The 13414-nt window shown below is 56.4% G+C and overlaps 2 protein-coding genes across 4 annotated transcripts in view; both read left to right on the top strand.

Annotated features, from left to right (window-relative positions):
* Positions 1-470, top strand: part of GARNL3 (GTPase activating Rap/RanGAP domain-like 3) — a 74802-nt gene extending 74332 nt beyond the window's left edge. The window contains exon 26 of the mRNA XM_012639857.1: positions 194-470. Coding sequence (XP_012495311.1) covers positions 194-389 — 196 coding nt within the window. The 3' untranslated portion in view covers positions 390-470. The remainder of the gene's footprint in view (positions 1-193) is intronic.
* A 3447-nt stretch (positions 471-3917) lies between these two features.
* Positions 3918-13035, top strand: SLC2A8 (solute carrier family 2 (facilitated glucose transporter), member 8). 3 transcript variants are annotated; one of them, XM_012639855.1, is made up of 10 exons: positions 3918-4059; positions 4150-4312; positions 4583-4789; positions 6175-6274; positions 8273-8469; positions 9130-9273; positions 9401-9509; positions 10142-10315; positions 10750-10895; positions 12432-13035. In XM_012639855.1, the coding sequence occupies exons 1-10, from the start codon at positions 4004-4006 to the stop codon at positions 12567-12569; spliced, it is 1434 nt and encodes a 477-aa protein (XP_012495309.1). In that variant the 5' UTR covers positions 3918-4003; the 3' UTR covers positions 12570-13035. The 3 variants fall into 3 exon arrangements, with proteins under 3 accessions (XP_012495309.1, XP_012495308.1, XP_012495310.1); XM_012639854.1 differs by having other exon boundaries at positions 9127-9273; XM_012639856.1 differs by having other exon boundaries at positions 9127-9273; positions 9406-9509; positions 12432-12587.
* The last annotated feature ends 379 nt before the right edge of the window (positions 13036-13414 follow it).

The raw sequence follows: 13414 nt of genomic DNA, 5'->3' as shown, positions 1-13414 counted from the left end.
CCTCTTGAAGTAGCCAGAGCCTGAGCTGGAGATGAGGGTAGCAATTCCTGCACTTCCCACCTCTGCCCCATAATAGCGGGGGTCGGGGGAGCCAAGCTTTTAGGAGCTCACATGAGCAGGAAATTGCAGGACAAAATGGGCCCAGTTCTGTGGTGCTCCCATGGATCCTCTTACAGTGACTCGTCTCTTCTAGGATCCCATCAGGCTCCTTGGAAAGTCCGTCTACTTCTGAAGCCAATCCCGAGGGGCGTGACCATTCGACCAGCTCTGACCAGGACCCTGCGGCAGACAGAGAGGGCAGCCCGGTCCCGGGCAGCAGCCCCATCCCGGGCAGCAGCCCCTTTCAGCTCCCAGCATCCTCAGATGAAGACATTATCGACTTGAAGTAACAGAGTCCAAATCTCATTTGCCATTTTTCATTTTCTTATAAACGTTTATACTCTTTAAACAGTTCCCACGTCACTTCTCAATGAAATATGGCTTTTAGCCTGTCAGTGATCTATTGGACCAAACCTTCTGCACCCTCGGCCAGTTGGGGTCACTCTCCAGTGTCCGGTGCCATCTTTCTTGACCTTTGTTTCTTTCTGTTCAGGAACCATCAGTCCCCTTGTAATAAAGGTGGTAGATTTCATTGAGGTTTTAGATTGAAACTTTGAATAAATCAAAAATATTCATTCTTAATTTACTGCAACCTTCTCTTATATTTTATATATTTAGATGGAAAATTATTTTTTCATTACAGTTTTGATTTGTGTCACATAATGTGTTTCTCTTATAAAGAAAGCCATTGCTTTTTAACTTTATTATAAATAAGTTTTCTTTCTGTACCTTTGGCCCCTGTTGCTGTTTCAGTTCACTGTGATTGGAACCAGCTGCATTCCTGCCTGTAGATGCTTGAGAAAAACTGGCTAGATCTTAGAAGCTCCTCCTTCCTCCTGTGTCTCTTGAAAAATAATAAGGTATAGGAGCTGTCAAAAGTCTTAAGATTATTTTGTCTGGTTTTATTGTTACTCTGCAATCATATAATCAGGGAACAGTTACTCCTGGTGGTCAAAAGTATTGTCTAACTCCTCCTTTTGTGTGGGTCTCCCTTACTCTTTCACATAAACCAAGTAATTATCCTTGTTATCATTTATCTGCCTTCCCTGGCTCCCTCTCCAAAGTGAGCAGAAAGAAATGTGGATTGGGCCAAGTGCAAATGTAATAGTGAAATGTCAGCCACTAGCCAGGGGAGATCAAAGGGGGAAAATCCAGTTTCACCAACATTGTTTGTAAACTTTTTTTTTTTTTGAGACACAGTCTCACTGTTGCCCAAGCTAGAGTGCAGTGGCGTCATCATTATAGCTCACTGCAACCTCCAATTCCTGGGCTGAAGTGATCCTCTTGCCTCAGCCTCCAGAGTAGCTGGGACTACAGATGAGTGCCATCCTGTCCGGCTAGTTTCTCTATTTCTTGTAGAGATGGGGTCTCACTTTTGCTCAGGCTGGTCTTCAACTCCTGGCCTCAAGCGGTCCTCCCGCCTCAGCCTCCCAGCGTGCTAGCATTACAGGCATGAGCCACTGCGCCGGATGTTTGTAAAAATTTTAATCTGTGTGAAGAAGGTAATTTACCTGTGGCTTTATTCCAGGTGATTCCATTTTATTATATCTCTTCTTGCCTACGTTACCTATCAAAAGAAACTTTTATTATTTACCCCCTGTTAAAGCAGATCTGAAGAATTCTTCTGCAGGTCTTTTTAAGTGCAAAAACTATTTGACAGGACTTTGATCTGAAAGATTTTACAGAAGTTTGGATCCTATCTGCTTGTGGGTCTTGCACACTGTGAGGAGAACTCCTCTCTCGTCTTCTGCATAAACAGTTGGGCGTGCTGAGCCCAAGCTGAAGGCTGCCTGGCTCCTCTTCAGCAGAAGGCAAGAGGCAAGAGTAGCAAAGATGGTGCTTTATAGGTATAGCCAGGTGGGGCTGTTTGTCACTAAATGTGTCTGCTCATAGTCTTTGCAGCACTTAGCATTCCGAGTCTTCCCTTGATGTTTTGCTATGCCCTTTTCATATATAGGCGAAAAAACACAACCACAAACTGCATCTCAACCCCACCAACAGTTTTGTGAACTGTGTTTTATTATTCCTGCTTTCCAATTAAGGAAACAGGCTCAGAAGAGGGCAGGGATTTGAACCTGTGAGTTCTTTGACCCCAGAGCCCTTGCTTTCTGCCCTGTCCGCCTCAGAGAGCCAGGCTGAGTGCCTTGTGTCAGCTGGATCCGGCTGATGTTTTTCATGTTAAACTAATTTGTAAGCTTTTTGAGCTTTTAACTGTGTTTTTCTGTCATTTTTTTCCCTCCTTAAGTTTCTTGCTTCACAGCCTGGAATAAAAAAACCAAGGGTTATTTAGAGCATTCTTCCAAATCAGTATTAGAGCCCCCCACGATTTGACAGGAGTCACAGATCTGAGTGCATGTGGAGAGGGCAAGAGGTGGACCCTACTCATCAGGCGCATGGTGCTTTCCCTGTAAAAAGGGGGTGGGAGGCTGTTCTGGCAAGAATATTTGCTTGCAACAGCTTTGAAGCGAATTCTGCACACTCAGGGAGAGGGTGACCACCAGCCACAGGGCAGGAACAGGTTTGCCTGGGTCCATGGCACACAGGGCTGTCTGGCACTAGCTGGGCTCCCTGGAGTATCCTGCCTACATAAGCTTCGCCTATGCCACTGTCTGAGTTACAAGTAAACTCTAACTGCAGCAGTTTGCCTGTGGAGTTTGAGGTATTCATTCACTCTGCAAACCCCAAGTGCCTGCTGTCCAGAGGAGGTCATGTCCATTGGGGAAAGAGAGACGTCAACAGGTGCTTACAAAGCAGTGGTAAGTGCTAAGAACCTACAACTCGAGCACAAGATGCTGTGGGAGCACAGAAGGGCAGTTGCCTAAGTCTCTAAAAATAGTCTTGTGGTCCAGATTGAAAAAAGTTGGTTGCTAGAACAATCCATCGGGTGACTGCAATATGTCAAACAACTATTGTGATCATACCAGCCAGTATTTGAGTGCTTCCCATTTACTTGGTCTTTTCCATACACCACCCTGCTCACAGCTCTCCTGGAAGATAATGATCATTCCCACTTAGAAATGAGGAAACAGAGGCCCAGAGAGAGGTTACAAGCCAATCCTCCTACTCCCACAGCCATGGTTCTTTGCAGAAGTACACCGCCACTCCACTGCAGAGGCGCAGAGGTGGGCTGCAGCGCGCAGGGCCGCGCCTCCGTCCCCAGCAGCCCAGCGGGAGCGCGGGGCCAGTCTGGGTGTCCGAGAGGAAAGGCAGCCAGGACAGTCGGCTTGGAGACCTTCGTCCTGCAGCTCTCAAGCGGCAGAGCTGGGCCTGGCAGAGGGGTCAGGCGCCTACAACATAGGTCCCCCGATCAGTGGTTAACCCAGAGCAGGCAATGCAGACACGACGGGGGAGTACAGTCGCAGCCACGCGGAGTTGGCTGGGGGAGTTCAGGGCGGGAGCCAACGCGCTCCGCCTTCGCCCCGCCCCTACCCTTATTGGTTAAAGCTAGATTGAAAGGAGGCTCCAAGGCAAAAAAAAAAAAAAAACAAAAACCAGCAATCCCCCGTCCTCCACCCTCATTGGCCAGCTCAGTTCTGAGACAGCTTTATGGCCCCGCCTATGAGCTCGCACCATACTCCAATTGGATGGTTGTGCTCTCCAGACACAAAGTCCGCCCCACCTCTACATTGGGCTGCTCTGTCCTAAGGGCGGTTCCAGCGCGATTCGCCAACTGGTTCTGTGCTTCCACTGGTGTGCCTTGATTTGAAGGGCGGGGCCTAGTGCGGACGCTGACCCCACCTTGCGTTTCCATTGGCTGCTCCTGCAACCCAGTCCGATCCCGCCCCAGCACCTCCCCGCACCTCCCATTGGCCGGCTCTGCTGTGAGAGGCCGGTGCGAGCCGCACTCGCGGGACCCTCGGCGGTTCAGGCGTCCAAGCGGGCTGAGCAGGCGTTGGCCGCGGACATGACGCCTGAGGACCAGGAGGAGGCCCAGCCGCTGCTGGGGCCGCCGGGCGGCAGGTGAGCGCCAGGGGGCCCGGGCCCGGGACGCGGCCTCGCCCTCCCACGCCACCCCTGCCGGCGCCGCTCACCCACCGCCTTTCCCCGCAGCGCTCCCCGCGGCCGCCGTGTCTTCCTCGCCGCCTTCGCCGCTGCCCTGGGCCCGCTCAGCTTCGGCTTCGCGCTCGGCTACAGCTCCCCGGCCATCCCGAGCCTGCAGCGCGCCGCGCCCCCGGCCCCTCGCCTGGACGACAGTGCCGCCTCCTGGTTCGGGGTGAGGCCCTGGCTCTGCCCGCCCGGCCTGGGAGCCCCGCGCGCACCGCTCGGACGGGCGCCGCAGCCCTACCCCTGCCACCCCTTGGGACAGGAGCCGAGACCCCCGGCCGCGTCCGTCCCGGCCCCCCTGCCCAGGTCGCCCCTCCCCGGCCGCCAGCCCCGGACCCCATCCCCGGACCCCATCCCCTTCCCTCTGAAGCGACGGGTGGAGGACGAGGTGGGCTGCGCCCCAGGGCCCCGCCTCAGCCCACGGTCGCCCCGCCCCCAGGCCATCGTGACCCTGGGCGCCGCGGCGGGGGGCGTGCTGGGCGGCTGGCTCGTGGACTGCGCCGGGCGCAAGCTGAGCCTCCTGCTCTGCACTGTGCCCTTCGTGGCCGGCTTTGCCGTCATCACCGCGGCCCAGAACGTGTGGATGCTACTCGGGGGCCGCCTCCTCACCGGCCTGGCCTGTGGCGTTGCCTCGCTAGTGGCCCCGGTGAGTGGCCCCCCTGCCTCGCGGCCTGAGACCGAGGAGGAGTGGGGCAAACCGCTCCCACACTTGGGGGCGTGGCTGTGCCTGCTGGGCCTCCTGGGTGCGGGCACCTTGGGTGATACTTGCTTTATCTCCGAACCCTCACGTCGCCCCGGGGGCCGCAGTTGTTATCTGCCTTTTGCAGATGAAACTATTACAGAAACTTTGCCCAGGCAGGGTCCACAACTAGCCAGCGGTGAAGCTGTTGCTGGAACCCAGGATTGTCCCCCTTAGCTGTGCCTCTCAAACAGGTGGCACCTGTGGGTGGTCAACAGGAGCCTCCCAATATGGCTTTAACACCCTGTCTCAGATCACTGGCTGCAGTTAGCAGGAAAATCCTGCTCTGATGTGTCCTGGGGCAAAGGTTTCTCCCTCAGCCTCTCCTGGCCCAGCCTGCTCGCTTGGGGGCCCCGCACACCTGGGCCAAATCCTGGCTCTGCCACTTACCTGAGTCTGGGCCTCAGTTTCCTTCCCTGTAAAGTGGGGATTATGGCATTACCTCAGAAGGTGGTAGCAAGGATTCAGTGAGACTTTGCACGTACAGTCCCTGGGATGGCTCCGGGAAGGACTTGGACCCTGGCAGGTGGGACTGCTTGGTGACTGGTGAACTGTAGCTGCCCCTGGGCTTGGGCCACCAGCCAGCCACACCTCAGCCTGGTGGGGGTGGAAAGCAGCAGCTCAGAGCCCTCCCTGTGTGTCCCCTTGTGCTACTCGTTCCACTGTACTTGCCAAGCAGTGGCAGCTGGGTCAGTAGAGGGTGAGGAAGAAACTGGGGATTTCATGGTTTGGGTTTTTTACTGGGCACCTATCTTAGCTATGGACATAAGGCTTAGAAATACCTAGAAGCATCGGTGAGGCCCTGGTAGCCCCTGAGCCCAGAAGGAGGGAACAGTAGCAGTCACTGGTAGCAATTGAGGTGGTGAGTTCCTGCTTCTCAGTCCAAGGGCACTGCTCAGAGTGTGGTCCTTGGGCCAGCGGAGTGGGTGTCACCTGGAGCTGGTTAGCAAGGCAGGATTGGGCCCCACCCCAGACCTACTGCATCAGAATCTGCATTTTATCAAGGGTGTTTGTGCACATTAAATGGAGGTTGGAAAGCTCTGTGCCTTCCTCTCGCCCTCACATACAGACAAAGCAGCCACCCACTACCCTTAATCCCCTTTCAACACCTGCTACAGATCATTTGTAGGGGGGAACCTAGGGAGGGCTCTGCTGACCTCAGCCAGTTCAATTAGGGGGACGCAAGGCCTGCAGCAGCCCCCATCAGGACTCTCCTTATCTCTGAATGGCTGAGACTTTTCGATTTTAAGAACTCTTGGACCCCAAGTAAAGTCTCATCTTAATCACCGCAGGTCTATATCTCTGAAATTGCCTACCCAGCAGTCCGGGGGATGCTCGGCTCCTGCGTGCAGCTGATGGTCGTCACAGGCATCCTCCTGGCCTACCTGGCAGGTATAGTTGTCATTATCTCTTTTGGTCTCTGTTCATGGCCATGTGGCCATTTTGTGGCTATAGAAACTGAGGTTCAGAGAAGTCAGGGGACTGGCCTGAGGTCACACAGCCAGTGCCCATGGTGCCAACATCCAGACTGCCTAGCTGGGACCTTGTAATATGTGGGTCTTGTGACTAAGTTCTAGGGAGAGCTGGAGAAGGCAATGTCCTTGGCTCCCCAGAAGGCCACTCCAGGGGTGTGGGAAAGGCTGACTGGTTAGGTCAGTACCTTACTGTGCAGTGACAAACCGGAGGCTTCCAGGGGCAGGTGGGGCACTGAAAAACTCTTCAGCCGAGGAGCTTGAAGGGCCGAGTGGGTCTCCCTAAGAATGTCAGTGCCGGGTTCACCATGTCAGTGAGGTGCAGCGTGAGGGAGGCCGGTTCCTGGGGGCCCAGTGGGCAGAGCTGGAGCCCGCTCAGGGAAGCTTCAGGAGGCAGATGTGTTCTCGTTCAGAAGAGCAGGCTTCCAATCTGACGGTCTTGGGTTTGGGACAGCCTCTGCTACTTGCTGTGTGATCTTAGCCAAGTCACACCGCCCCTGAGAGCCTCAGTTTGTGTCTTTAAATGGAGATAACCCCACCTAGTCCAAGGCTGTTGGGGGATGAAAAGTGCCTGGCAGCAGGTCCCAAATGAGAATTGTCAGGAATGGCTTGAGGACTGCGGGGATCGGGGTGGGGACCTCGGTGGGCTCAGGGGCCTCGAGAGCTGTGGTCTGGCCTGGGGCATGCGCCCTCCAGATCTTCAGATTGGACAATATTCTGTCCTTGGTCTTTCATTATTAACCCACTTACCATCCTAACTAATTCAGAATCCTGCCAGCAGTCTGGCGGCCCTGGGAGCCCTGCAGTGAGCCAGAGCCCCACTGTACACAGACATTGACGTACATGGTTTGGGGACAGATACTTGGGTGTCAATTGCCCGTAGCATTACTGTCATCTCATCGTTAAATACCTGTTGCTTCTGCTTCTCATTGATCGTTTCTGGGAGTTTTGATCCACTTGGGGGGTGGGAAGGGTTACTCTGTTAACCCCACAAAGTGACACAGTGGTCACACGTTTGCTTCACTTCGGAGCAATAATGCTCCACCAGCTAGGTTTATGGAATAGTTATGATTTATCTGCACCTCCCAGGACAGAGGAAACACAGGTACTTCATGGCTATCACAGAGGTGTTTCTCCACTGGGAACTGGGGGTAGGTAAGCTTTGGGCTTAGGGAAAATTAAAAACTAGAGAGTCTGTGCCCTAAACTCATTTATTCCTGGGCCCCTTTCTCAGAGAACCTTGACTTTATTTCTTTACTTTGAGATGGGGTCTCACTATATCACTCAGGCTGGTGTCGAACTCCTGGCCTCAAGCGATCCTCCCACCTCAGCCTCCCGCGTAGCCGGGACTACAGGCACGCGCCTGTGACTTTATATAAGGCTGGATAATTCTGCATTTATGTTCTTCAAACGTGATTGAGAAAACAGAATCCTACAGTCTCCTTAATTTCATTTATACTTTTAATAGATAATACGTTCAAACGATTCAACATGTCCAGTGAAAATCCTCCCCCACCTCTGTCCCCCTTCCTGTCTGGAAGCATTACCTGTCCTTTCTAGCCTTCCAGAAAGTCTGTGCATGTATGAGGAGCATGCATATTTATTCTCCCTCCCTCATTACTCAAATATGCTGTATCATATGCAGTGAGCCACTCATTCTCTTTCATGGCAACAGAAATATTTCACTGAACAGATGTAGCACGGTGATGTTTGTATTGACGGACTACTGGTGTGGCTGGCCCGTGCCGTCAATCTTCATGACCAATAATAATGACGATGTCAAAAACAAACACGAAAGTAGCTGTGCAAAGGTAGTGAGGTCCCCACTCTTGCAGCTGAGTCCCTGGGGCTGGCAAGAGTGGAGCAGGTGCTACCCGAGGGTGGGCCGGGCTGGCTCTGACGCCTGCCCCCCAACCAGGCTGGGTCCTGGAGTGGCGCTGGCTGGCCGTGCTGGGCTGTGTGCCCCCCTCCCTCATGCTGCTGCTCATGTGCTGGATGCCCGAGACCCCCCGCTTCCTGCTGACTCGGCACAGGCACCAGGAGGCCGTGGCTGCCCTGCAGTTCCTGTGGGGCTCTGAGCAGGGCTGGGAAGAGCCCCCTGTCGGGGAGCACCAGGTGAGAGGCTGGTGCTGGGGGGAGGACAGCAGCCAGGGGAGGGCAGCACAGCCTGCTCCCAAGGCCACACACTGTGGGGGGTGGGACCTAGGCAGGGAGGTCACCAGAAAAGCCTGAGCCTGGACCCTCACTGTCCCAGGAAGAAAGGGCTGGGTGGGTCGGGGGAAACACAGGCGTGGAGGACCTGGATGTAGCTGGGGAACTGCAGGGCAGGGGAGAAGGCTGAGTCAGGTTTTGGAGTCAGACACACCTGGGTTTGAACCACCTGCTCTGCCCGTTACCTGTGGTGTGACTGTCCCATCTTTAAGCCCGAGTTTCTTGTGTAAGGTGGGAGTCATAGCGTGCACCTCATGGCGGTAAGGGCTGGGTGAGGAGGGCTGTGGGAGGGGCAGCTCAGGGCCAGGCCTGGGCCTGAGATGAGCGCTGGACACGCTGCAGGTGGTTGGGACTCCTGGACCGGCTTGCTGGCTCCGCCAGCTAGTCAGTCAGAGCTGTGGGGAGGCTGCAGTGATGCGGTGACTTGGTTGCACTCCTGAGGCCACAGGTGGGGCTGGGACAAGAAGCTGAGGCTCATTCCCCAGGCCTTGGGACAGCGGGCCAAGGACGATGCCCCTCGAGAGGGGAGGGAGAAGCTCTGACGGCCGGTCTCTGTCGCAGCAGGGCTTCCACCTGGCCCTGCTGAGGCAGCCTGGCGTCTACAAGCCCTTCATCATCGGCATCTCACTGATGGCCTTCCAGCAGCTGTCGGGGGTCAACGCTGTCATGTTCTATGCAGAGACTATCTTTGAGAAGGCCAAGTTCAAGGTAAAGGGGCCTCGGCCTGGCCTGCCCCATGCAGCTGCCCCACAGTCACCCAGCACAGACTGGAGAGGGAGGGACCCGTCCCTTTGGCTGACCCACCTGCCCAGCCTCACCATCCCATCTCCCTTAGGACAGCAGCCTGGCCTCAGTCGTCGTGGGTGTCATCCAGGTCCTGTTTACAGCTGTGGCCGCCCTCATCATGGACAGGGCAGGGCGGAAGCTGCTCCTGGTCTTGTCAGGTGAGGGCTCGACCCTGTGCAAGTGAGTGCCCTGGGCCGGGCTCCCCACGTTGAGGGAGGAGGAGGACAGCTGAGCATTCGCGAGGACCAATGTCATGGACTAACAAGGCTGCGATTTGACAGCAGCTCGTCACCAAGCACTTCCCCCAGGCCATCCCTGTGCTCGTGGCATCACTGTGTCATGCCTCTAACCTCTGCAGCGAACCTACAAGGAGACGCCACGATGGGGAAACTGAGGGCCAGGGAGGTGAAGTGACTCAAGCTTGTGGTCCTTGTGGGCAAGTGACTTTACGTCTCTGAGCCTCAGTTTCCCCATCTGTGAAATGGGGATCATGGCTGCACCTCCCTCGTTGCTGTTGTGAGGAGTGGGAGGTGGTCCACACGAGGCCCCTGGCAGGAGCTGCGGCCTGTGGACACTTGGTACTGGGAGAAGGGTTTGCTCCGGGATCTTCTTGGAGTTTGCTGAGGTCTGAGGGTCATGGTGGGGTGGCACTGCCCAGTAAGGGCCCCTGGGGCCGAGGTGCCGGAATGCCAAGCTGGCTGCTCTCGGAGAGCTGGGCCTGCTGCTCTGAGGTGCCCAGGCCATGCTGCTGTGGCCACGCTGCACCACGAGCCACTCCTCCCACCCGCAGGCGTGGTCATGGTGTTCAGCACAAGTGCCTTCGGCGCCTACTTCAAGCTGACCGAGGGTGGCCCCAGCAACTCCTCACACGTGGCTTTCTTGGCGCCTGTCTACACGGAGTCCATCAACGCCAGCGTGGGGCTGGCCTGGTTGGCTGTGGGCAGCATGTGCCTCTTCATTGCCGGTGAGAGAGGGCCCGGGGGAGGCTGCGTGAGGGGACAGTCCCTGTCAGCCCCCAGCTCTGCTCCACCGGCTTCCTGCCGCTCTCAGCGAGTCCAGTCTTGCCTGGCCTCACCTCTCTGTCCCCTAGATCTCACTCTCTGTGTTTATAGCTCTGACCACGTGCCAGATGCTGAACTAAGCCCTTCCATGTTCTGTTCGCTTAATCTGCACAGCAACCCTCCGAGCAGGCCCGTCGCTACCGTCTTAGACAAAGCCTGTGCCTAGAAGGGAAGAGGGCGGCCCAAGGCCTCACAGCAAAAGTCGTAGAGCTGGTGGGACCAGACTGAGACCCAGGACCCCTCAGCCCCGCAGGCCGGGAAGCTGGGTCTCTGTGGCCCTGCGGCAGGCTGAGGAGACCGGCACCTGTGAGCTCTGACAGCCGTCTTGCTCCTGCAGGCTTCGCTATGGGCTGGGGGCCCATCCCCTGGCTCCTCATGTCAGAGATCTTCCCTCTGCACGTCAAGGGCGTGGCTACGGGCGTCTGTGTCCTCACCAACTGGCTCATGGCCTTCCTGGTGACAAAAGAGTTCAGCAGCCTCATGGTGAGTGCAGGCCCCGTGGCCTTCCCCGTCGTGCAGTCAGCGGAGAAGCACTTTTTTTTAAAATTACTTTCATCGCAAGTGACTCAGGGTCGGTGGCCTTGCGTGTGGGCTGGGGCCCCACCATACCCGGGATGCCAGCGGTCTTGGTCAGGGGTGGGCAGGTGGGGAACCCAGGCTGTGACCCCACAGGAATCTTCAGTCTGTCTCGGTGGGAGGACAGCTTGGCTGGCCTCTCCTGTTAGTTAATGAACGTCGGGAACACGGGGGCATGCCCCTCCCCCCCGAGGTCTCTGTGGGAAGAGTCGCCAGGACTGGGCCCCAGCCCCCACCTTGGCCACTTCCTTGCTGTGTGGCCTTGGGTGTGATGCTGCCTTCTCTGGACCAGCTTCCTGGAGGGGAGTAACAGCACCGTGCCCTTAGGTTGCCGGAAGCATCAGTTCAGTTCATCATTTTGCTACCTCCTCGCGGATGGACTGGGCAGATGTGGTCTCTGCCCTCCCACGCCTGCGGGTGGGAGGAGTGGCTCGTGGTGCAGCCAACAGAGAGGCGGTTTGGAGCAGATGACCAAGTCCTTTGTCAGTCAGCCGTCCCCTCCGGCTTTCCTGGCTCCTAACGTGTCCAGGCTTGTTCAAGGCACCAGGGACAGCAGTAGATGAGATGGGCACAGTCCCCTTTATGATGAGGGCTTGGAAGGCAGGGTGGGAAGATGACCCCGGCGGGCTGGACCGGACCATGGGGAGGCAGGTCAGTGTGGTGGGGGGGCGCCTGGGGCTGGCCTGGAGCCTGCGGGGAGCCTGGGCCCCACAGGGCTGCCCCAGGAGCACGTCATGGGGGCCCGGGCAGAGGCTGGGCGTGGAGATGGCTTGCTGGGGCCTGGGAGGGGATAGACAGCAAGGAAGGGAGGAAAAGAAGCCAAGAAGGAGGGGACAAAGGACCTAACAGTAACCTGGGGGACAAGTGTCAAAGAGGCTGAGAGAAGGCCTTGAAGAGGCCTTGAAGAGGGAGGGGTCACCAGGTCCCAGAGGACGAGGAGCTGAGGAGGGAGGGACCTTTGGTTCTGGCACCTAGGAGGTCACGGCGGAGGTGCTGGGGGAGACAGGCCCTGACTGAGGGAGACCGGTCACTCCTCCCTCTGCGCCAGTGGGCCCCAGGTGTCCCTCTGTGTCCCCCTGTGCTCACCCTGCTTGATGGCTCACCCATTCCCACCGCACCATGAAGAGAGAGTCCACCGGGCCCAGGGGCCGCAGCTGAGTGTGGAGGGTGCATCTGTGGGCTCTGGAGGCAGATGCAGGAGAGGGAACCCAGCTGTCACTTGATAGTGGTCTCTGCCCGTGGGGCTGTGGCCTGTTTCCCAGCCACCGGCCACACAACATCAACACCTGGGACTGTCCACGTCCCAGAGCTGGGTGGGCACAGAATAGGCGTGGCCACAGGGCAGGCTGGTGTCAGGACACTGCCCAGTGGCAGGGGCTCTCGGCTCGACCACGTGGGGGCCTTCTGACCCGTGGCACACCGTGGCCCTTCCTCTCTGCACAGGACGTCCTCAGGCCCTACGGAGCCTTCTGGCTCACTTCTGCCTTCTGCATCCTCAGCGTCCTTTTCAGCTTGTTTTGTGTCCCTGAAACCAAAGGAAAGACTTTGGAACAAATCACAGCCCATTTTGAGGGGCGATGACAGCCCCTTTCTGGGAGTCTCTACCTCTCCCAGCTGGGCCAGCGCTGGGCTTCAGAGGGGATGGAGCAGCCTGCGACGCTGAACTGGGCCCAGGCCTGGAGCCCCCACCCAGGGGAGCTGGGATCCAAGACCACAGCCCCTCGGAGCCTTGGCCTCTGGGGTCCCTCCTTCCTGTCCCCCTCTCTGCAGCCCACTCCCAGGGCTACAAGGTTGCCAGCCTCCAGGTCCAGTGCCTACTGCTGCTCTGCAGACTCGGGAACATCTTGGAGGAGCTTTGTGGCCCTGTGGTCAGCCTTGCACACTCTGTCTCCTTCGTGACACTGAAGCAGCCGAAGAGGAGGAGGGCTCCTTGGCCTCTCACTTTCTGGCTGGAGATGCTCTTGGAGGTTGGGTGCTGGCACCTGTTTGCTCCTGTCACGTGGCTGCATTATCAGAAGGAACTTTGTTTGCCAAATAAAGCTCTTGACTCAGAAAATCAGGTCATTCTTTTTGGGCTCTTTGTGTGAACCCAGTTTGAGAAGGGTGTGTTCCATCACTTCCACAAACCCAGCCCTGCTGGTGCTGCCCAGAACACCGTGTGGGTTCACTCTCTCATGGTCAGCCATGCCCACCCTTGGCACTTCGAGGTCATTTCTGGCTTCTTCCCTGGGTCATTAGCCATCAAATCTTGTTGAGTTTCCAAAAAAGGCCTTTTTTCTGTTGACTTTAATGACTTTAATTGACTTTAAAGAAGACTTTTACAAATTACTTTTATTCATTATCTAAGTAATACATGTTTATTGTAGGCAACTTAAAAACGGATTTAATATAATCATTTTTATAGCAGTTGACCACCTGCTAGGTAC

This window comes from Propithecus coquereli, unplaced genomic scaffold (genome assembly GCF_000956105.1).
Source record: "Propithecus coquereli isolate 6110/MARCELLA unplaced genomic scaffold, Pcoq_1.0 Scaffold142, whole genome shotgun sequence".
NCBI lineage: Eukaryota > Metazoa > Chordata > Mammalia > Primates > Indriidae > Propithecus > Propithecus coquereli.
The sequence above is the reverse complement of the archived record's forward strand: the minus strand, read 5'-3'. Positions and strand labels throughout refer to the sequence as shown.